Source organism: Xenopus laevis, chromosome 8S (genome assembly GCF_017654675.1).
Source record: "Xenopus laevis strain J_2021 chromosome 8S, Xenopus_laevis_v10.1, whole genome shotgun sequence".
Lineage (NCBI taxonomy): Eukaryota > Metazoa > Chordata > Amphibia > Anura > Pipidae > Xenopus > Xenopus laevis.
In genome coordinates, this window is record NC_054386.1 from 21,083,289 (window position 1) to 21,107,484 (window position 24,196).

The 24,196-nt window shown below is 38.5% G+C and overlaps 1 protein-coding gene across 4 annotated transcripts; it reads left to right on the forward strand.

The window, feature by feature from the left end:
* Window positions 1-1,875: 1,875 nt before the first annotated feature.
* Window positions 1,876-23,027, forward strand: atxn3.S (ataxin 3 S homeolog). 4 transcript variants are annotated; one of them, XM_041574999.1, is made up of 12 exons: window positions 1,876-2,144; window positions 2,618-2,934; window positions 5,093-5,257; window positions 7,351-7,395; window positions 7,736-7,821; window positions 12,252-12,318; window positions 15,235-15,322; window positions 15,820-15,949; window positions 18,381-18,550; window positions 19,962-20,085; window positions 21,179-21,246; window positions 22,139-23,027. In XM_041574999.1, the coding sequence occupies exons 2-12, from the start codon at window positions 2,821-2,823 to the stop codon at window positions 22,234-22,236; spliced, it is 1,155 nt and encodes a 384-aa protein (XP_041430933.1). In that variant the 5' UTR covers window positions 1,876-2,144; window positions 2,618-2,820; the 3' UTR covers window positions 22,237-23,027. The 4 variants fall into 4 exon arrangements, with proteins under 4 accessions (XP_041430933.1, XP_018087912.2, XP_018087914.1 ...); XM_018232423.2 differs by having other exon boundaries at window positions 2,662-2,934; XM_018232425.2 differs by having other exon boundaries at window positions 1,878-2,144; window positions 2,618-2,844.
* The last annotated feature ends 1,169 nt before the right edge of the window (window positions 23,028-24,196 follow it).

Genomic DNA, 24,196 nt, shown 5'->3' on the forward strand with positions numbered 1-24,196 from the left:
TTGTCAAAGACAACCCTGAAAATAAAGTTGGCATCAGTGTCCGAATAACTGTCTTCAAGCTTGTGTAACAGGGAAAATTGGCTTATGTTACAGTACATTTATGTAGTGGAAGCCCCACTTCAAAACCAACTTTTTGAATATTAACAGTATTTATGAATTGCTGTTGTACCTCTGCAGAATAAAATTTAATGGGCTCTACTTAAAACAAGCAGAAGGCTGTCAAATTCTGGTGAAATTTGACAGTGTAATTGCTCACGATTTGTAGAAGCTTTTGTCCACCTGTCAAATAAATTCAAAATTCTATTTCATCACATTAGTCAAGCAAAATTAACTTAACGTACACTATATAAGTTGTTTGTTTGAATCTTGTTTCCCTTTGTCTGGGAATTCATAATTATAGCAAGCAGGCAGGAGCCATTTTGTGGACACTGTTATTAAGACAAGCCTTGTATCATCTCAGAATCTTGTTTGTGCTCCAGAATGGGGGACCCAATGTCCATCCCCATGCCCTGGCTACATAATTAAATGGTGACGAGAACGGGGAATATGGAGAGAGCAGTGACATCTAGGAATTTCTGACTGGAAAATGAAAGTAATTGTCTGCCTAAGGCATAGAGGAGGGGCAGACTATATTTGATTGACAGCTGAGATTTTTAAATGAGTTTACAACAGCTATGAATGCTTTAATAAAAATAGAAATTGGATTTCATGTTTAATTTGAAAAGGACTATACAGCTTTTTGTGTCTGGGTGACAGGTCCACTTTAAAGAATTTAGTGAAACAAACATGGAATGAAATAACCAGTTATATAAAAAAAAAAGTGATTTTTTTTAATGTAAAGTTTGACCTAGCATCTGTTGATCTAACACGTACCATAAAATGTTTTTTGTTTTTTTAATTGTTGCTAGTTTTCATCCAGTGTCCCCCACCACCTGTGTGTTGGCCACATCAGCCAAAGATCTGATCACTTGTACCTCACCACACGAGCCGATCCTTACACGTACAGCCATCTTAAATGGGTGGTTCACCTTTATGTTAACTTTTAATATGCTATAGAATGGCTAATTCTAATTTTGATTTATTTGCCTCCTTCTTTTGTATTTTTTTTCAAATTTCAAATAGGGGTCACTGGCTGCCATCTAAAGAAATAATCTAAAGAAATCCTGAGTAAAGGTGGCCATACACTATTAGATCTGCTTGTTTGGTGAGATTGACAAACAAGCGGATCTTAACGCTATATGCCCACTTAGGGCTGGCCGATATTGGGTGAATCCAAATGTTCGGCCCTGGGGCAGAACAATTAGATTACAATACTGTGAATGGGTGCCGACGGGTTGCAGGACCGCATCAACTAGCCAATGTGGTCCTGGATTGCAGAAAAAAAAATTTGTGGTCTGATATTGATTGGGAGGACCCGTCAGGACCCCCCACAGGCAGCTTTAATCTGCCTGTGTATGGCCCCCTTAAATGAGAAGGAAAGGCTTGAAGCACTTGGGTGTGCCAAATGTTAGGCACCCCCAAGTGATTGTATTGACTTACCTGAAACTAGTGTTGCCACCCGGCCGGTATTTTACTGGCCTAGCTGGTAAAACACCTGCCAAGGCTGGGATTACAAATTTACTGGCAATGTAGCTGCCGGTAAATTTGTAATACACCTTACAAAAACCCGTGGCCTGCCCCCAGCCTGGTCAAAACTAACCTTTTTCCTGCTGGCTTCTTGCCAAACGCGCGTCGTGGCTCTGCCCCCTTTGACGCCACGACCCGCCAGGCCAATCGTGCACCGTGGCTCCACCCCTTTATCATCATGACCCACCCCCTTTGCCATTAGAGCATGCCCTTTTATTCCCGCCTTCTCCACCGGCCGGTGGAGATTTAAAAAAAACAAAACAAAACTGCACTAGCCCAGGGTTATATCAGTGAGCACCACGGAGTGATCCTCTTCCGCCTTGCTCTTTCTTTGTGCGGTTGTGCAGTAGAACGAAAAGCCAAGCTTTAAATAAAATTTCTTTCAGCTGCGCATGCGTTTGCCCTGGGAAATTTGAAGAAAGAAGAAGACGGAAGAGGATTGCTTCATGGTGCTCACTTTTATAACCCCCAGAGCCGGTGCAGTTTTCTGCTGATAGGTGCACGGCCCGGGGTTTCAGGTAAGTCAATACAATCACTTGGGGATGCCTAACATTTGCTGCAAGTCTTTTCTTCACCTTTAAGGCTACATATAATTCTTATTGCTGCTTTTTATTACCCATCTTTCTAGTTAGGCCCTTTCCTATTTATATTGCAGTCTCTTATTTAAATCTATGGTTGCTAGTGTAATTTGGACCCTAGCAACCAGATTGCTAAAATTGCAAACTGGAAAGCTGCAGAATAAAAGATAAATAACTGATATAATCACAAATAAAAAAAAGAAAACCAATTGGATGGTGACTCGATCCAGATCATACTAAACGAATTAAAGGTGAAAAACACCTTTAAAACCCCTCCATTTGACACACCTTGTCTGTTTCTATAATTTTATTTAAACATGTGCAGTTTTGAGCCCCTTTTAAATGAACGTCTGGCGCCAGGGCTACACAGCAGCTAATTTTGAACACTAATGGCAATAATATAAACATTCTAGAACTGTTTCTCGCGCTTCATCACCCGCCTATACCATTACGGCAGCCTCGCATAGAGAATCACGTGACACAAAGATGATCACCTGACGAGCGTCTTCCCTGCTGATCACATGATGGACCAGCGCCTTGTGGATTGGTAGTGAAACCACCGATTCGTGCAGACGTAAGCCTCGGGGGGCGTGTCTGGAAGCGGAGGCAAACAAACATGGAGGTTATCTTTCATGAAAAAGTAAGTTCAGACTGGATTTCTGAAGATGGTTTTATTGCGCGACATGGTAGCACAGGAATGGGAATGGTATTCTTCACTACTGACACGCTGGTAGTATTGTATATAAGATATGACCCAAGGGACTAACAATGAGATACGTTTTACTTCCTGACTGGCAGTCAAGGGTCTCAATCGTGCTGTGAAAATGTAACAGGAAGGGAATTCTTGGGAAAGTGGGAAAGCCGGGGCAGTTGGGAGTCTAATTCTTGCCTTTCAGTGGTCAGCATTGGCTGCTAGTAGCTTTATTCTTATTTTGAACAGAAGCAGTAGGAAGGCTGTAGCTTTAAAGAGATAATGTCATGGGAAAAACATGTTTTTTTCAAAGCACATCATATTTAGTTTTGGAATCTGACATGGGGATAGACATATTGTCTGTTTCCCAGCTGCCCCCAGTCATGTGCTCTGATAAACTGTTATACTCATTTAGATATAGAAGAATTTTGCTTTAAAAAACCCTAATAATCCCTTCTTTTCCACTTCCTGCTCCCTGAATTCCCAGGCTGTGCAGGGGAGCCAACGCTCTCAGCTCACTGCACTGTAGGACAGGAACCAATCAGCAGATAGCAGGACCTGATAGGGAACTGAAGCATGTCTGTGCTTGTGTGACTGCAAGGATGTGATTGGCTGTCCCCCTCCTACTGTGCTTCTAGCAGGGACCGTTAGGACACACCCCTCATTTGAAACACAGACAGGGACCAGAGAACATCATCTATAGGGAGCAGTGCCGGGCCAACCCGGGCAGGCGCCCCAGGCAGCCTGGCCCGGCAAAGCGCCCAATACCCGAGTGCGCATGTGCAAAAAAATACGAGTGCGCATGCGCATTTCCGGTTTTTCGCGCATGCGCACTAGTATTTTTCGCGCATGCGCACACGCATACGCCGGCCAGAACAGGGACCGGACTAGGGAGATAGCAGAGGCAGAGAAGGTGCGTGCCTGGCGCCCCTCCAGCTTTGCGCCCTAGGCACGTGCCTTCTCTGCCTACCCCTAGTTCCGGCCCTGATAGGGAGCTCCAATAAAGTTGCTATTTTTAAGATATCAATTTTTAGCACAATGTAAAAGCAACACCATATATTACTTATAATTGCCTACAAAATTAGTTTTTTTTTTTTTTAAATGTATCATATATGTCTCCTTTAAAGTGCTGGCTCTTTCTGAAAGCACATGACCAGGCAAAATGAGCCGAGATGGCTCCTACGCACCAATATTATAAATGGAAAAAAAAATACATGGGTTAGGAATAAAGTTTTATACTGTAGAGTAAATTATTTGCAGTGTAAACAGTGTCATTTAGAAATAAAAACGACCATAACAAACATGAGTGCCCCTTTAAGTTGAATATCCAGGCTTAAAATAATGCATAATCAATGTCCACTGCTTTTCCTGTATAAATGATGCTTGGGAAGCAAAGAAATGCATGCATATCTAAATGTGTACTGTGATTCATGTTGCTGCAGCCACAGAAATAAAAACGTTCTGTACTGTATACTTTGTAAATCGATGACTAACAAGGTTATGGAACTGTTGATTTTACTTCTGTCATAAAACTTGTTAAAATTTTATTTTTGGTCTAAATGCTTGGTTCCCATCAATTTACTTTACTCTGATTTTTTATGATTGCTTGTTGGTTTTCCCTAAAACAGCCTGTTTCATTGTTTTTATGGTGTGGCCTATTACAAGGGATAGATTATATAGTATGTTACATAGATAAGAATGGAGTTGTTGGCTAATTGTGCATGCTTACTTTTATATAATGTACAGGTATGGGACATGTTATCTAGAATGCTCTGGACCTGGGGCTTTTCAGATAACGGATCTTTCTGTAATTTGGATCTTCATACCTTAAGTCTATTAGAAAATCATGTAGACATTAAATAAACCCAATAGGCTGGTTTTGCTTTCAATAAAGATTAATTATATCTAAGTTTGGATCAAGTACAAACTACTGTTTTATTATTACAGAGAAAAATGAAATCATTTTTAAAAATGTAGATTATTTAGTTAAAATAGAGTCTATGGGAGATGGCCTTTCCGTAATTCGGAGCTCTCTGGATAACGGGTTTCCAGATATCAGATCCCATACCTGTATTTAATATAAATTTCACATAATATAGAGTGACATTTCTATAGACTTAAATATTAGAATGCCTAGAGAGATAAAATAATAAATCATCTTAATAGTTATTTTTTTTTTTTTTTTTTTGCATTTTAGCAAGAGGGTTCTTTGTGTGCCCAGCACTGCCTGAATAATTTGCTACAAGGGGAATACTTTAGTGCTGTGGACTTATCGTCTATCGCCATGCAACTAGATGAGCAGGAGCGAATAAGAATGGCAGAAGGTGGTGTAGGAACTGAAGATTATAGAACATTCATACAAGTAAGTTTGCATAACAGCAGAAACTAGATGCTTGAAACATAGTAACTTAGGTTGAAAAAAGACACGCATCCATCGAATTCAGTCCTTTAACTTTTTTTTTAACCTAACTAACTGCTAGTTGATCCAGAGGAAGGCAAAAAAACCCCATCTGAAGCCTCTCCAATTTGCCTCAGAGGGGGAAAAAGTTCCTTCCTGACTCCAAAATGACAATTGGACCAGTCCCTGGATCAACTTGTACTACGAGCTATCTTCAATAACTCTGTATTCCCTCACTTGCTAAAAAGCCATCCAACCCCTTCTTAAAGCTATCTAATGTATCAGCCTGTACCACTGATTCAGGGAGAGAATTCCACATCTTCTCAGCTCTCACTGTAAAAAAAAAACCCTTCCGAATATTTAGGTGGAACCTGTTTTCTTCTAATCAGAATGGGTGACTTTTCTTTGGCTAGAAAGACCTACTGGTAAATAAAGCATTAGAGAGATTATTATATGATCCCCTTATATATTTATGCATAGTTATCATATCATCCCTTAAGCGCCTTTTCTCAGGTGTGAACAACCCCAGTTTGGCCAGTCTTTCCTCATAGCTGAGCTTTTCCATACCTTTTATCAGCTTAGTTGCCCTTCTCTGTACCCTCTCTAATTCAGTAATGTCCTGTTTGAGCACTGGAGACCAAAACTGTACGGCATATTCTAGATGGGGCCTTACCAGTGGCATAAAAGTTATGATTTAGTTTTCATACACACTACCAGCCTAGTAAGATTCCTATCCAAGTCATTAGGGTCCAAATTACATTCTGTTTATTGTCATCAGAATTATGCACAGCAATATTCTAAGAAGCTATTGCGTTTTTAGTCCACCTGTTCCAGTGAACAGATAATCCCCCTGCATAATGGAATCAAGCTAACAAAATAGTGGTGTAGCATCAGTTTTCTGTTTGCCCTGTGTAGCTTAAGGGACAACAAAAAGCACAGATTTTTCACAATTAAAACAATAGGCAAAAAGTATGTTCAGCAAAAGCACACGTTGTACAAGAGGGTATACTGCCCCTTAAAAGGGGTCCAGGCATAAAAAGTTGTATAGTAAAATTTATTTTCCCATAAAACTTGAAACCCAAATAATTTTTTTATTAAAACATCCATACCTATATGTAAATCCTATGTTGCCTGCCCCCCTCCTCTAATTACTTTCACTTTCCATTCTGGATGTCATTGATGTTAATGCACTCTCCACATCCCCCCCTCCCTCCTCATTATATATTTGAGTAGCAAGTGTACTTTGGCATAATGCAAAGCTTGCCTTAACAACAGTGCCCACAAAAGGCACCTGCCTGCTTGATATGATTATAATTTCCAAGACTAAATGAAACACCTTTAGTTTTACACATGCTACTACTACATGCATCACTCTATCTCTAAAACCAAGTTTCCCAGTATACTGTAATATTAAATGATCTGGACTATTTACCTGCATGAGTAGCAGGAATAGCATAGAGCTATAATCTCCATTAAATGCATTGCGATTAATTGATAATGGCATTTTTAATGAAACATTATTCATTGCTGTATCTTAAAGTTTAGTCATGGTAATTTCAGGTCACTTTATGAGGAATAGTTGAATTAGCTGGAAGGTTGTGTACTTGGAAAATATATAATAATACAGAAGTTTCAACCTCAGTAATCTATACCGGTGTATAACTGAATATTTGGTAGCAGATGTAACTTACTTATTTACACAGAGCAGAAAATAAGACAGCTGGTAAACATAGCAGCAGGGTGAAAAACAGTGGTTTGCACTTTTGCAATTAATATAATGTCAGGGAGGACTCCATAAGGACAAATGATATAACTGCAGCCAGAACATGATCACCTTTAGAATACTTTATTAGACTATGGAAGGGAAATGTAAAGCTTACTGGAACTATGGAGGGAGAAATATTAGTGATACTTATGTATGAAACATGTAGTTTCCCTATGCAGAAAACAGTAGGAAAAAAACCTCTGTGTTGCCAGCTGGTGAAATAGTAAATACAATTGTGTTTACAGTTACACTACTTTTTCTTACTCTTCTCATTGTTTTTTGATTTTTATAGCAACCATCTGGAAATATGGATGACAGTGGGTTTTTTTCAATCCAGGTGAGTGTAATCACATTTCTGAGCAGGTATACTACATAAAAAGCAGAATGCAGTTATTCAGGGGCTTAACTACAGAGGAAGCAGACCCCTGCGGCTGCAGGGGGTGCAGTAGGTATAGGGGCCCCACGAGGCCCTAATTCATATACATTTCAATACCTATTGATCAGTACAGGTCAACCTCTAGGCATTTTGGGAGCCTGAAAAATAATTTGCTGTGGGGCCCAGTAATATGTAGTTAAGCCACTGCATTGATTCATATTCAGTTCCAATGGGCACTGCAATGGATGTGCTGTCCGTTGTTGGTCCATTGCCTGCTTCATAACATTTTATTTCTTGACAGGTTCTAAATGATGCCTTGAGAGTATGGGGATTAGAATTACTCATCTTCAACAGTCAAGAGTATAGGAACCGTGGAATTGATCCTATGTAAGAATTTCTTTTAAGAAGCAATATTTCTATTGTAAATGTACACACCATCCTTGTACACCCTGCAGCCTTCCAGCTGATTTGAAACTTTAAATTATAGCACCCATTGAATTGTCATTCAACAAATTACAACCTAGAGATGTGTTATTTTAATACAGTTTTTATGCAGTTGGTTTCTCTATTTAGTTTTGCTACCTTCTTAGTTTAAGATTTACACTTCAATTAATACCTTAAAGGGATACTGTCATGGGAAAAAATTTTTTTTTCAAAATGAATCAGTTAATAGTGCTGCTACAGCAGAATTCTGGACTGCAATCCATTTCTCAAAGGAGCAAACAGATTTTGTTATATTCAATTTTGAAATCTGACATCGGGCTAGAAATTTTGTCAATTTCCCAGCTGCCCCAAGTCATGTGACTTGTGCTCTGATAAACTTCAATCACTCTTTACTGCTGTACTGCAAGTTGGAGTGATATCACCCCGTCCCTCCCCCACCCCCAGCAGCCAAACAAAAGAACGATGGGAAGGTTATCAGATAACAGCTCCCTTACACAAGATAACAGCTGTCTGGTAGATCTAAGAACAACACTCAATAGTAAAAACCCATGTCCCACTGAGACACATTCAGTTACATTGAGAAGGAAAAACCGCAGCCTGCCAGAAAGCATTTCTCTCCTAAAGTGCAGGCACAAGTCACATGATATGGGGCAGCTGGGCAATTGACAAAATGTCTAGCCCCATGTCAGATTTCAAAATTGAATATAAGAAAATCTGTTTGCTCTTTTGAGAAATGGATTTCAGTGCAGAATTCTGCTGGAGCAGCACTATTAACTGAGTCATTTTGAAAAAATTTTTTTTTTCCCATGACAGTATCCCTTTAATCGTCCCACTGCTGGCATGAATTTGTGGCAGGCTTTTAGTTAGATTTGCTTTAAAAAAACAAGGACCCAACACTTTTACCTGTTTCTCATTTCTTTGTGTTCTTCAGAGTTCATGGATGCGGGAATTCCTCATGTTTTCTATTACTCACAATTGGGTAGTATTTCTATGTTTAGATGGCAGTACCTCCTTTAGGACACCACTACCCGATTATAATAAGCCCTGCCCAATTATAGGAAGTGGTACCCTCTGCATAACATAAAGGAGAGTGAGCTGCATGCAGAGTGCCAGGTCTTTTCTGTTTTACAGAAACAACTTTGCTTTGTTCATCATATCAAGCAATACAACATGATTTTGTTCCCATAATGCAATAATGATCAATTTATATGATGTTGTTTCAGAAAACAGTTTACTAGCTTTTCCTTCTGCAACTTTTTTTTTTTTTCATTTGCCAGGGTTCAGTAAGATGGCTGTTTGCTTTCAAACAAATGACTAGTAAATTATACATTGCCTGTTCAGGTTACTAGACTTGCAACACACCTGTTATTAGCCCTTTAATTAGGCATGCACCGAATCCACTATTTTGGATTCGGCCGAACCCCCAAATCCTTGGTGAAGGATTCGTCCGAATACCGAACCTAATCCGAACCATAATTTGCATATTTAAATTAGGGGTGGGAAGGGGAAAACATTTTTTACTTCATTGTTTTGTGACAAAAAGTCACACGATTTCCATCCCTGCCCCTAATTTGCATATGTAAATTAGGGTTCGGATTCGGTTCGGCTGGGCAGAAGGATTCGGGCGAATCCGAATCCTGCTGAAAAAGGCCGAATCCAGAACCGAATCCTGGATTCGGTGCATCCCTACCTTAATCTACATAAATAGATATCAGTGGGGCCACCCCAAAGCTTGCAAATGGCAGTGCTCAAATACATTTTGGAATGTTGATTTTAGGAATACACCTACAAAACATATGTGACTCACACATGTATACAAATATACCTTCCTTCAACAAGGGTTCCAGTTTGGCATTAAAAAAATGCATATCTGGCCAAACCCCATCCAGTTATTGGACTATGTATGGCCGACATTACAGGCATCTAGATAGTGGGCTAATGGCATAAAAAATAATTGGACAGATAGTCTGCCACCTCTATTGCAATACAGGATATTATTTTCTACAGGTGTGCAATCAAAGGGATATGATTCAGATTAAATGTGTAAGTTATAAATCAAGGCTTATAATGCTGTGCATTGATACACAAAGCAATTAAAGGAACAGTAACACCAAAAACGATTAGTGTCTCAAAGTAATTAGAATATAATGTAGTCGTGCCCTGCACTGGTAAAAGTTTTGTGTTTGCTTTAGAAAGACAAATATAGTTTATATAAACAAGCTGCTGTGTAGCCACGGGGCTGCCATTAAAGCAGGAAAAAAAGGAGAAAAGGCACAGGCAACAGAGCTGATAACAGATAAACCTGGTCAAACGTCATTCTATTCTACTGAGCTCATCTCTTGGTCTTAGTAGTCTTTGCTACACAGAACTTTTACTAGTGCAGGGCATCGGAACATTATATTTTACTTTGATACACTTTTATTTTTTGGTGTTCCTGTTTTTTCACAAAACCTATAACACCTGTCATTCGGCTGAGTTCAGGATAAACAAGGCAATAAAGATTTCAATCTCATATGGCATAGTAAAATGGATTCAGCAAATAGGATATGGAGCACACGGTGGTTTCGGAAAAATCAAGCCTTGTTTATTGAAAAAATTGTTATAAAATAAACTTGACGCGTTTCGGGGCATCTCGCCACTTCCTCAGAAGATGCTTCTGAGGAAGTGGCGAGATGCCACGAAACGCGTCAAGTGTGGGGGAGGTCATGTCCACATATGTACTGTGCTGATGATTTTATAACAATTTTTTCAATAAAGAAGGCTTGATTTTTCCGAAACCACCGTGTGCTCCATATCCTATTTGCTGAATTCATGTACAATACGTCTGATCCGGGGACGCCTAATATGTTGTAGCACTGGTGGAATAGGACCCGTGGACACAAGAGGGTGAGTGCACGCGAATTGAAAACCTTACATAGTAAAATGGAAATGCCCAGTTAATACAAAATGTAGTTTTAAAATGCTTTTTTTTCTGTTGAGTTGTTTTCAGATTGTTTACCAGAAGTAAAGACTTTTTTCTATTGCTTTCCATCTTATATTTTTTTTTACAGTTTTTTCAAAATGTAAGTTTAAAGGTATCCTGTCATTGGAAAACATGTTTTTTTCAAAACGCATCAGTTAATAGTGCTACTCCAGCAGAATTCTGCGCTGAAATCCATTTCTCAAAAGAGCAAACAGATTTTTTTATATTCAATTTTGAAATCTGACATGGGGCTAGACATATTGTCAATTTCCCAGCTGCCCCTCGTCATGTGACTTGTGCCTGCACTTTAGGAGAGAAATGCTTTCTGGCAGGCTGCTGTTTTTCCTTCTCAATGTAACTGAATGTGTCTCAGTGAGACATTGGTTTTTACTATTGAGTGTTGTTCTTAGATCTACCAGGCAGCTGTTATCTTGTGTTATGGAGCTGTTATCTGGTTACCTTCCCATTATTCTTTTGTTTGGCTACTGGGGGGAAAAGGGAGGGGGGGTGATATCACTCCAACTTGCAGTACAGCAGTAAAGAGTGATTGAAGTTTATCAGAGCACAAGTCACATGACTTGGGGTAGCTGGGAAATTGGCAGGGAAGGAGGGACTAAAACACTGTGTGCAGGGAATTGTGGGGTTTGGAGGATGCAGGCTAAGGACAAATTGCTGTTGATAAAAAGTAACAGTAGTCAGCCAGCTCAGCAAAGTAGTCGGAGAGATCAGCAGGGGGCTAGGCTTAGGGAACTGTCAGAAACCATTAAAAATCATGACAAGTCTGCATATTTTTTAATTGATGTATATTGCAAAGTTGCTTGAAATTGTTTACTTTTTAAAAAGCTAAAGTTATGTTTTTGTGGTGTTCCCCTTTAACAACTATTCAACAGCTGTCTTTAAAACCTTTAATGCTCATAAGGGATAAAGATAAGAAATGTATCAACTAATGTATCATTTATAGCAGATTACACAGTCAAGCTCATTTTCTGCTTGATAATTTGCGACGACCCCTAAGATTAGCTTCTCGACAGCTGCTCAGAGTCCATTGAACATGTGAGTGTCACAGACACTTTCCAAGATGGAGACCCCCTGTGTCAAGTTTGAAGTCTTGGATCATTGCTGCTGTTGAGATGCTGAAAATGTAGGCTGGTGCAATAAGTTCAGTGTGTAAAAAATGACATTTTTAACCATATTCATGTTTAGGGTTTAGTTTTCCTTTAAGAAGGTTAAAAACTAAACTTTATACTTACATTTTAGAAAAAAAGTAAAATAGAAAGTGATTGGAAAAAGTCATTACTTCTGGTGAACTATCTGGAAACAGCTAAACTGAAAAAAAGTGTTTTAAGGTGTATAACCCCTTTAAGAACTGTAGTAGAATATATGAGGTATAACTGTATATTTTTATTTGCAGAAATGAAAGGGCATTTATTTGTAATTATAAGGATCACTGGTTTACAGTACGAAAGTTAGGAAAGCAGGTATGTTTATTTTAATCTGAAATTTTAACTTTGTTATGTTCCATGTATTACAGCTAGTTTAATGTCATATCTTGTAACTAAAGCCTTACAACAACATTATTAAAGCAACTAACACTTTCCTTAAAAGGGAACTATTTAAAAAATGGAAGATTTCAGATAAACTTCGTCTTGTGGAAATACGGAACTTTCTAAATATAAAAAGTTACACATTTTGTCGTGTTTCTGAAATAATCACATGTTCAGCATTCTCCTCTCTGCAATCTTTCTCTCTGCACGCAGTAGTCGGAGTCAGATTTTTATTGACAGTTAGGTTAAATATATCCGTATGTGCTTCCTTTGCCTAGACAATGTATTGGAGCTTTTATGGGGTTGTTTACCATTGAATTAACTTTTAGTTTAATGTAGAGAGTGATATTCTGAGACAATTTGTAACTGGTTTTCATTTTTAAAATTTTTTTTTTTTAGTTATATAGCTTTTTATTTAGCAGCTCTCAGTTTGCAGTTTCAACAGTCGGGTTGCTAGGGTCCAAATTACCCTTTCAATTATGCACTGATAAGAATATGAGACTGGAATTTAATAAGGGTAAGGGCACACCTGGCGATTCAGGGAGATTTAGTCGCTTGGCAACTAATTGCCTCGTCTTTGTGGCGACTAATCTCCCCGAACACCTTCCCTCTGTCTTGTGCCGGCTATAATGAAAAGTGGCCTGCGGCATGGCACACGCGACGCTTCATATACCAAAGTCGCCCGAAGTTGCCTCACGAGGAAACTTTATACATTATAGCCGGCGCTAGACAATCGGGGAGATCAGTCGTCACAAAGACGAGGCGATCAGTCGCCAGGCGACTAAATCTCCCCAAATCGCCGGGTGTGCCCTTACCATAAGGAGAGGGCCTGAATAGAAAGATGAGTAAAGGTGGCCCTAGATGTTACAATTACTATCTTTCTTACGACCATTGGTCAAAACAAACATTTAGGGGCAGATTAATCAAGGGTCGAATTGAAAATTCGAACTTTTAGGTTTTATATGGTCAATACTGTCAAATTCGACGGGAAATTTTCGAGATTTATCATACACTGGCCCTTTAAGAACTCGAAATCGACTATTCACCACCTAAAACCTGCCTAATTGCTGTTTAAGTCAATAGGAGACGTCCAGGGATCAATTTGGAGTTGTTTGTAGCCTTCCTGGCATTCAAGTTTTTTTCTCGGAGATAAACTCAAATCGAGTTTGTGAAATTTGAATCAAATTAGTTTTGAATTTCGATTTGAGTTTTCTGGTCGATCCTACTCACCCCAGTTTAAAAAGCGGTAGCAGTGGGCAATGTTCGGGTGCCATGAAAATTTTCAGACCTGCCCAACAGACAAGCCAAACTATATCCAAGTCTTCTGCCTATATCAGTCGGCTCATCGCCTGCCATAAACGTACCAAATATCGTTTTGTACAATATTATCTGCGCGTCTATGGCCAAAATATGGCAATAACAATAAGTGTGTAGTCAGTGGTCAGAAGGTGTCAGTGCCCCCCATTTGAAAGATGGAAAGAATCAGAAGTAGGCAAATAATTAAAAAACTATAAAAAAAAAATGAAACCCAACTGAAAAGTTGCTTAGAACTGGCCAGTTAGAACTAACTTTTAACATTATGTAGACTGTGATAAATGTGATTCTGAGATAAATTGCAATAGGTCTTCATTTTAATTTATAGAATTCTTTAGCTTTTTGTTCAGCAGCTTTGGTTGCATCTGTTTGTTGGTGGCCAATTTACCCTAGCAACCAGGCAGTGCTTAGAATGAGAGACTAAGTAGAACAGGAGAGGGTCTGAATAAAAGCATGGGTAAAAAACAAAAAATACAATAAAATTGTAGCCATGCAGAGATATTTAGCTGATCTGGTCACTGATCCCCTTTTGAGTACTGGGAAGAGGATGTTATAAAGCATACAAAATGAAGACCAACTGAAAAGTAGCTAAGACATTCTATAACATACTAAAAGTTAACTACCCCTTTAAATGTAAGGAATACATCACTAATAAAATAGAGCGATAAAGAAAATTACCTGTGTTATTGTTAGGTGTTTTTCTTTTATAATTTCTCTTAGTTGCTAAGAGCTGTGACACTACTACTAGAAAATTATTAATTTCAGTAAAAAAGTTTCAGACTACAGAAAAAAAACCCACAAAACTATAGCATGCCTAATAACATCTCACGTGTGTCCCAGTTATTTTAATTGCTGTTTCAAATTACAGACACATTACATTAGATTAAGCATAATATACAAATGGATCTTTAGTATTATCTAGTAGAATAAAATTGTATATTGCGGTACTAATATATAGATAGATAGATAGATAGATAGATAGATAGATAGATAGATAGATAGATAGATATATAGATATATAGATATATAGATATATAGATATATAGAGATATAGATATAGATATAGATATAGATATAGATATAGATATATATAGATATATATATATATATATATATATATATATATATATATATATATATATATATATATATATATATATATATATATATATATATATATATATAAGCTTTTCCTTCCCTTATATCTTTCTTGCCCTTTCCCTTTTTATTTGAATCACCATTGTGTTGAACCCATTCCAGCTCTCTCCCACCTTCATAATAACTCCTATATTTTGCCTTTTCTTTCTCGCTCACATCCATTTCAGCTTGAGATGTGTGTGTGTGTGTGTGGGTATGTATGTGTGTGTATATATATATATATATATATATATATATATATATATATATATATATATATATATATATATATATATATATATATATATATATACACTTTTTTTTTTGTCATGCAACAGAGAATGTAGATTAAAACTTACTTGCAACTAAGTTTCCTTCCTCTGTTTTCTTTTGGTGTAGTGGTTTAACTTGAATTCGCTTTTGACGGGTCCAGAGCTGATTTCAGACACCTACCTTGCACTTTTCTTAGCCCAATTACGACAGGAAGGTAATGGATTTCTTTTTTTTCCTAATTAATGCGTTTGATATTATTTTTTTTTTCAAGAACAAACGCACACATATATCCATGGCACTCACAGACAGGTGTGGGAAATAATGTTAAGGTTATGGAATGTAGATATATGAAAGAGTACAAGGGTAGGACTACATGAATGATTTCAAGGCGTTCCAACGCGCTGCGACAAAACGCCTGCCACAAGTCTCATGCGACAGAAATAAGGTAATAGAAAGAATTGTCGCATGGTGTCGCAGCGTTGATCTGATGCGACATGACTATCGGATGCAGTCGCTGCGGATCAACGTTGTGACACCATGCGACAATTATATCTCTTACCTTATTTCTGTCGCATGCAACTTGTCGCAGGCGTTTTGTCGCAGCTCATCAGATCGCCTTGAAATCGTTCGTGTAGTCCTACCCTAACCACGACACTTAAATGTCAAAGTTGGGTATGCCACTCATCTTAATTGCTATAACTTGTTTGGCAGGTTATTCCATATTTGTAGTTAAGGGCGATCTCCCTGACTGTGAATCAGATCAGCTGCTGCAGATGGTTCTGGTGCAGCAATTGCAACGGCCACGTCTAATAGGAGAGGATGCTGCAGCAAGAGACCAACGGTAAAATTGTTGTGGCTAAAAGGTTTCTGGGGATAAAATTATGTACCAAGGATAAGGGAGAGCAAAGCAAAGAAGTGCAATTAGGACAAATAGAAAAGATCTGTTAGTGGTTGTATATGATTGGAAGTGTTAGCCACAATAATATTTATATCTTATATATGCCTCATAATTTTGTTGTGCTGAGCTGCAGCTTTAAAGGAGAACTAAACCCTAAAGTTAAAAATCCCCTACCCCCCTACCCTGCATAGACCCCCTCCATCCCAGCCTAACTACTACTACTAAAGGTGGCCATACACGGAGAGATCCGCTCTTTGGCAGATCTCTCCCCGATATGCCCTAGGGCCCAACGATCGGATCCTAACGAATAGTAATGGGCGTTCGGATCGCGGGACCACATCAACGAATAGATGCGGCCGCGATCCGACTGGATTTTTCGTCCCATCCGATCGAGATCTGCCCGACTTTCGGCCAGCTCTCGATCGGTGAAGCCCGTCGGGGGGGCCCCATACACGGGCCAATATGCGGTCTGTTGGCAGCTTTTATCGGCCCGTGTATGGCCACCTTTACTACCTCCATGCAGATTCTGTCCAGCAGAGTTCACGGCAGCCATCTTCTTCTCTTCGGTAATCTTCGGAATGATACCGGCATTAGAGTCCTGCGTGGAACCAATTTCTAAGAACCGAACCCGCAACCTGAACTGCGACCCACTTATTTACCCACTTTGATCCGCTACCTGACCTGGACCCGCAACACGACCCGCAACCCGCTGACCACCAAACAGGAAGTGGTGTTGCTGCAAGCCGGAAGTGACATTATCAAATGTGGCCTAGAGGGAGAGGGACAGAAGTGCGCCGTGTGATGTAAGAGAGCTGTGCCTAAAGTCAGATGGGAGGGGGAGGGGAGTGGAGGGAAAGCTGCAGGGAGAGAGCTGCAGCAGGAAGAGACCCGTGACCCTGCAGACCCGCATCTATACCCGCACCTGAAAAGCCTACCCTCATTCCGCAGGGTACCTGCTTTTTTTGCAGGTAACCCACGGATACCTGACCCTCTGCAGGACTCTAACTGGCGTAGTGGCGCTTGCACAGTTTGAGAAATTTTCTGCTTTGCGACAACTGCGAATGCGCCGAAACTCAATAAAATTGTCGAAGCGCCCGTCTCATTCCGAAGATAACCTAAGCGGCTTAAGATGGCATCTGTGAACTCCGCTGGACAGAATCTGCACGGAGGGGTAAGTAAAGATTTAGGGGCATTTGCCCGGGGTAGCAGCTAGGCTGGGGGGGAGGAGGGAGGGGGGATGGTCTACCTAGGGTAGGGTAGGGTCGGGTCGGGTTAGGGTTTTTTTTAACTTTAGGGTTTAGTTCAGTGTTAGTGTAATACAACCATAATGCACAGCTTAACATGCTGGTAAAGTTTACACTAATATAGTTATTGCAGATACTTATTATAGTAACTTTACTAGACTATTTTAAGCTAACTACTTTTCTTTGGGTTACTCAACTAAGAACTATTGACTATATTTTCACTTAATTGTAACTGTTTGATATCTTGAAGCATTATGAGTTGGGTTTTGAATAATGTCATACTAAGTAAATGTGCTCAAAGTGCTGTCCTGTATATCACTGAAGGTTACTGGAATCCTCATTTACCAATGTAACCTTTACTGTCTACATCATGAAACAGTACTTTTTGAGAGTTTCAGATAACTGTCAACTTACCTGAAGAACCCAAAATTGAAAAGGTCATCTGTGGTAGGGTGGCAGGCTTTGTATTCCTGCAAGGACCAGGCATGAAAAAATGCAGAGATCCCTCTGATTTACTTTAACCTCATCTAAGGGTTTGTGTACTTTTTAGTAAAAAACTTAGGGAAATATGCATTCCTTATGTATGTAAAAACTCGACATTGGGAGGCACATTCATCAAGGGTCGGTCGAATTTCAAATTCATGTGAGTTTTTTTTTTTTTTTTTAAACTCCCATAAACTCGAAATTCGACTTATCAAAATTTATTCTTAAAATCGTTTTTTTTTTATACTTGCACAAATTAAAACGACCCAAAAATTAGAATCAAATTCGATCAAACGTGATTCGTGTTTTTTCCTCCGAAAAAAACCTTGAATGTCAGGAAGGCTGCAAACATCTCCAAATTGATCCCTGCACATCTCCCATTGACTTAAACAGTAATTCGGCAGGTTTTTGGTGGCGAATAGTCGATAATAATTCTTAAAGGGCCAGAGTATGATAAATCTCGAAAATCAAATTTAAATTTTTTTTTAAAAAAAAGTCAAATAGAATTGAGTCCCTAGTCAAATGACAGTTTTGACCATAAAAAAAATTAGAAAATTTGAATTTTCAATTCAACACTTGATAAATCTGCCCCTTACTATAGTAAAATTATTCCCATAATTCACAACAACTGTTTGCTTTATAAGCAGAGTACAAAGAAGTGAAGCTGGAATAGAAGGTGGCCAGTTATATGATTCCCCTGCTGTGATGGATGAGGATGAAGAGAATTTCCAAAAAGCACTTGCTCTTAGTAGGCAGCAGATTGACATGGAAGATGAAGAAGCAGATTTACGGAGGGCAATTCAACTCAGTATGCAAGGTGCGTTATGTGGGAATTATAATTCGGATTCTTGCATTTATATATAAAAATCTCAAATGATTTATTTTTGCCTGAAAACCTTGGGTAAAAGGTGATCGTGTAAGAAATTTCTGAAAATGTGAAATGTATTTATAAGCTTTTTCTTAAAAACAGCAGTTACTGATTAGTAACCTTAAGGCTAGGACTACATGGATGTTTTCGGCGCGGTCCGACCCGCTGCTACAAAATGCCTGCAACAAGTCGCATGCGACAAAAATAAGGTGAGTGAATGCATTGTCGAATGGTGTCGCAGCGTTGATCCGTCGCAACACGGCTGTCGGATGCAGACGCTGCACCTGCATCTGACAGTTGTCACGTCGGATCAACGCTGCAACACCATGCGACAATTCTCTCTCTTACCTTATTTCTGTCACATGCTACTTGTTGCAGGCGTTTTGTCGCAGCGCCTCGGATCGCCTAAATCTTTCATGTAGTCCTAGCCTTAGCGTTGCATTTTCATTTTATTTTTTTATAAAAACACAATTTTCCAGGCACATCTTGCAATTAACAGTACAAATCAGCAATAATCAGGGCCTTTTCTATGGCGTCCTGCTGCTTTTAACAGTGTAGCAAGGGGAATCTTGGAAGATATTATAACTTTCAATGCATGGTTAGTAGAGTTTTAAAACATATATGACTGTCAGGTGGGGTTGTTTGCAAGCGCCTATGTGTACACACGTGGTTTTCTGCGTTTTATTTTTGGCAGGGTTGCTTTCTACTTTCCACATGTGCTTATTTTTAATTCTGGCATTGTTGTTAAATGCTCTTTAAAAGGAGACTCCTAAAGTTCTTCGGTATGCAAGGTAGCATTTGTTCTGTGGAACTTGCAAAATAACGTTTCTTGCATTCCTAGCTATAACTCTATTCATGAATTCAGATTTTTATTACAATGCTTACTGCCTGCAATGACCTTTGGCATGAAACATGGATTATAAAGTTTGCTGCTTGCCCTGAACCTTTTGCTTGGCTGGCCTTTCTCTATGTTCTTCATTTTCTACTTCCATCTACTGATGGCTTTAGGGAAAATTGTATGTTTGTTCTGTACCATACCATCCACTGTGTGTTGACAGATAGTATCTGCTCACACACTGGAGAATTGGAGGAAGGACAAGCCATAGTTTTTACTAGACAAAGTTATTATACAGGATTCTATTCAGTTACAGCTGTATTGATGTCTAACTTGTAATTATTTCTGGCTAGAGGGAAGAAAGTTATTCAAGAGTTAAGCCCTGACCAAACTAAACATGCAAATAAAAGTATAACATTTATTGTGACTTCAGGGTTTGTTTTTAAAAGTTTCAGCAATGTTTTACAAGTACTCGATTATCCACATGGTGCAGTTTTATTAACACAAAACCCTCAATCTTTTTAGGTGGTCATGAAAGTGAGTTTACAGAATCACTAGTGTCTAGTACTCCGCAGACATCAGGGAACAGTAAGCCTGGAACCCTCACATCAGAGGAACTTCGGCAAAAGAGACAAGCCTACTTTGAAAAGTAAATTTCGTACGGAATTTTCAGAGCTAATCTCCATCGCTACTGAAAATGTATTTTTGTTTTCGTGTGGGGGATCCAAAACCAAATTTCATACTGTATACATTAATGACAAGTATAAAATACATAGTGACCGTTGTGCACAAGGAACGTCTAGATATGGGCATACTCTGCTTTTCAATAAGGAACTATGCAACAGAAATACAGTAGAAGCCCCATTTTATGTTTTTCAGGGGACCAGAAAAAAAATGATGTAAAATCCAGAAAAATGTAAAATCAGGGAAATGTTTGTGCATAATATATAGGTGGGACCTATAAAACTTAAAATCAGGGGATGTAAAATTGAGGTTCCACTGTAATTACTCTATTTATTTAGTTAGTTTAGAGTAAGAGAAGCTGTTATTTATTAGCAAATAAGGTTTTCACACAGTTGAATAATGGCCTTCATGTAATGTCAGATTCTAATACATGTAAGATAATTAACAGATGTTACATTTCCTTAAACCGAGGTCAGGGCCCTTATGTTAAGTGTGTTTGGCATGAGGGTAGCTTCACGACATGGCAATGTAAAATTAACCAATCTTGAACTTATCAGACTTTTGGCTCAACTGAGAGTCCACAACCCTAAGGGTTTACTGAATACAGGAAGTGCATAGAAAGTACATAGATAGTTAGGGTTGCTGACACTCTAAAAAACCTTTCTAGCAGTTTGACTGCTCAGAAACCACGGATTGAAAATTACTATAAATTGCAAAAGTGCTCAAAAAGTGCTTTAGGGTCGATACAGATGTATGTTTCGCCTGCATTCCCACCACAGGGGAGCGCAGAATAAAACACCGCCTGTTCTTCCTTTCTGTTCTGATATAGGTGTAGCCAACCAATGAAAGCAAGTGGAATACAACATGATGCATTCAGCACTTGGATGCTTCTGTGACAATGGGTTGTCTAGTCCAGGTGTCAGGTATTCAATAGGAAGGAGTCGTGAAATGCAGCCTGTAAAATGTTTTAGACCTTATAAAGAACCTGTGTACTTGTGTTTTCTCTTTTGCTCTACTTTCTTTACATTAAGATTCAATTTTACCAACTTTTTTTCAAGGTTTAAAATGGAACATCTCCGCTCAGAGCAACTAAAACAAACTACAAGTGCACAACCATTGGACTCTGGTATGTAACTAATACAGAATAAAAGAAGCATTTTATTTCGCTGATTATAATATAACAGTATGTCTGCTGTATGGGCCATGGAACCAAATAGGGAACTGAAACTAAGTAGGTGGATTGGGGTTCCTTAGGTAATCTACACTTTGGTAATGCTTTTCGTTGTATAATTACAGCAATGTAATGTTTTATTGTTGTAAAGTTTTCTCTGCGTATAGGCTGGTGTTGTTTTTAAATTTTTTCTGCTGTTATGGGGTTATTGGAAGAGTTGCCTCTGTGAAATGAAAAGGAAACCGTTTTAGATGAATTAAAAGGTTGAGTAAATAAATAAGAGAAGCAGTAATTCTCAGTAAAATGCTGATCTGCTGAATTAGGTTCTAATGTGGTACAGTTACCCATAGCCACAAACCAGATCACTGATTTTTTTTTAAATCATTTTATTTAAATGTAATCTTTGCTTATAAGATTTAAATTGTAAGATTTAGTTTGGATTAGGGATGCACCGAATCCACTATTTTGGATTCGGCCGAACCCCTGAATCCTTTGTGAGAGATTCGGCCCGAATACCGAACCGAATCCTAATTTGCATATGCAAATTAGGGGTGGAAAGGAGAAAACATTTTTTACTACTTTGTTTTGTGACAAAAAGTCACGCAATTTCCCTCTCCACCCCTAATTTGCATATACAAATTCAGATTCAGTTCAGCCAGGCAGAAGGATTTGGCCGAATCCGAACCAAATCATGGATTTGGTGCATCCCTAGTTTAGATTTCGTTTTCCTTTGAAATAAGTTGGGTGTTATTTGGAGGTGTGAGTACAGTTGTATTTCTTTCCAGCAATAGTGACAAATGTGATGTATTGTGTGGCTAACATTTATGTTCTTTACTTTGTATATCAGAAGATAAAGGCCTGAGTGAAGAAAAAGTGTTAAAAGCTGCAACAAATATGTCTCTGGATACAGGGGAACAGAGCTCTAATTCTGCAAAGAAGAACTGACCAGATGCTTTGCACTAGACAATTGTTCTGCAGTTTTGTGTGAGTGTTGACACAGGTAGTGAGGACATATAAATACATTTTTACTTCTGGACCATGTATGCTTGGAAGAAAATCCAGTACTTTTATGACAGTCTCTTATGCTGTATGTTTTTGTTTCCAAAATGACCTTTGGCTCTACACTTTCCCATTTTGATTTCACTATATATTATGTCATAAATAAGGTTTGTTATACAATATAACTCAGCCTAATAAAAGCTTCTGTAAGGCTCATCATGACCAAACAAAGCTTCCAAATAACCAGCTTTGATAACTATTTCTTGTATGACTGACCTGTCAATTTCTAGAGAGCCTGTCCTGGAAATGGATTTAAAATGTATCTTGAAAGGTGAAAGGTTAATGGTGCTTCTAATAATGTTTACAAATAATTGCTGTTGTTGATGTGCGGTACTTAACTCAAGCATAATGTTTTGTAACATATGTGACCGTGCACTACAACTACTAACTCAGCTTGAGGAGTTTGAGGTACAAGTGATCTGGGAGCCTGTACAATTATATAAACAACTGGGTCTTACATTTTTTGGTGTATTGAAATGAGTGAATGATAAGGAATGGGTACATGCAGAACGTATATAGGAAATGTCTAAATAACAATTGCCGTTATAAACAAGTTTCTGCAATATAACTATCACAATTGTAACGCAAGCTATATATGTTAAATGTTCATATTTGTATTGTACTCAGGAGGGTTGTAATTATACATTGACTCTGCCAGAAAACTGGCAACTTATTAAGTACCGACTCACATTCTTACAGCAGTCAGAGTAAACTGCTTTCTTGTTGCTTTTCTCTCTCCCTATGGGTTAAAACTGCTCTTCACCATCATTATGCCAAAATGAATGCAATGGTTAAATTCAGGGATGCACCAATTCCACTATTTGGGATTCGGCCAAATCCCTGAATCCTTGGTGAAAGATTCAGCCGAATACCGAACCGAATCCTAATTTGCATATGCAAATTAGGGGCAGGACTGGAAAAAGTGGAAAAAAAATTCTTTTGTAACAAAAAATTAACATGATTTCGCTACCCGCCCCTAATTTACATATGTAAATTCGGATTTGGTTTGGCCAGGCACAAGGAATCGGCCGAATCCTGGATTCGGTGCATCCCTAGTTAAATTACCAGTGTACATATTGTTGTATTCAACAAGCACGATACAGATGAAGATACACTGTTTAAAAGCAAATGTAGTTTTGAGGGCACATATTCTATGGCAGAGCTCCCAGACCAAAAATCCATAACAACCAACTCAGCTATTACTGTTTACTATGACTAATGAAAGCCAGTGTATTCTAGTAAGAGGCCACATACCATTGCAAACCAGCAGACAGATTTTAAAGAACATTTACTTGTTATACCAAATGGCAGTAGAGTTTTTAAACTCCCCTTCAAGGTAAATATTTCCTTTTATTACAAGAGATTGCTTTCAGTGATAGTACTAAAAATAACTAAAGCACTAGCTTTATTTTTCAATTATGTAAAGTATTTAAGTATCAGGAGGTATATTGGGGAAAAGAGCGGAGATTGTTGGACCAGTTAATGGTTTAAAAATAGACCCAATTCTTGTAATGCACCTATGAATGGATGGTTAACACAGGAAGGATTCGTAAGAGACTAGAACATGTGACTGTAAATAAAGGTTTAGCATCTAATGGTATTTACCCCAGTGTATTGAAAGAGCTCAGCTTAAACCACTTAATTTTTTTGGATTTTTTGGTGTCTTGCATGGTGCCAAATTAATAGCGTGGTACAATTATACAAAAAGGCCTGAGAACTATCGTTTGACATTGATGGTAGGTTTGAGGGGTTAAAGGGGACCCGTCACCCAAAAAAAATTATTCAAAATCCTATTTTATCACATTAGTCAAGCAAAATTTTTTTTAATTACACTGTTTAAATGATT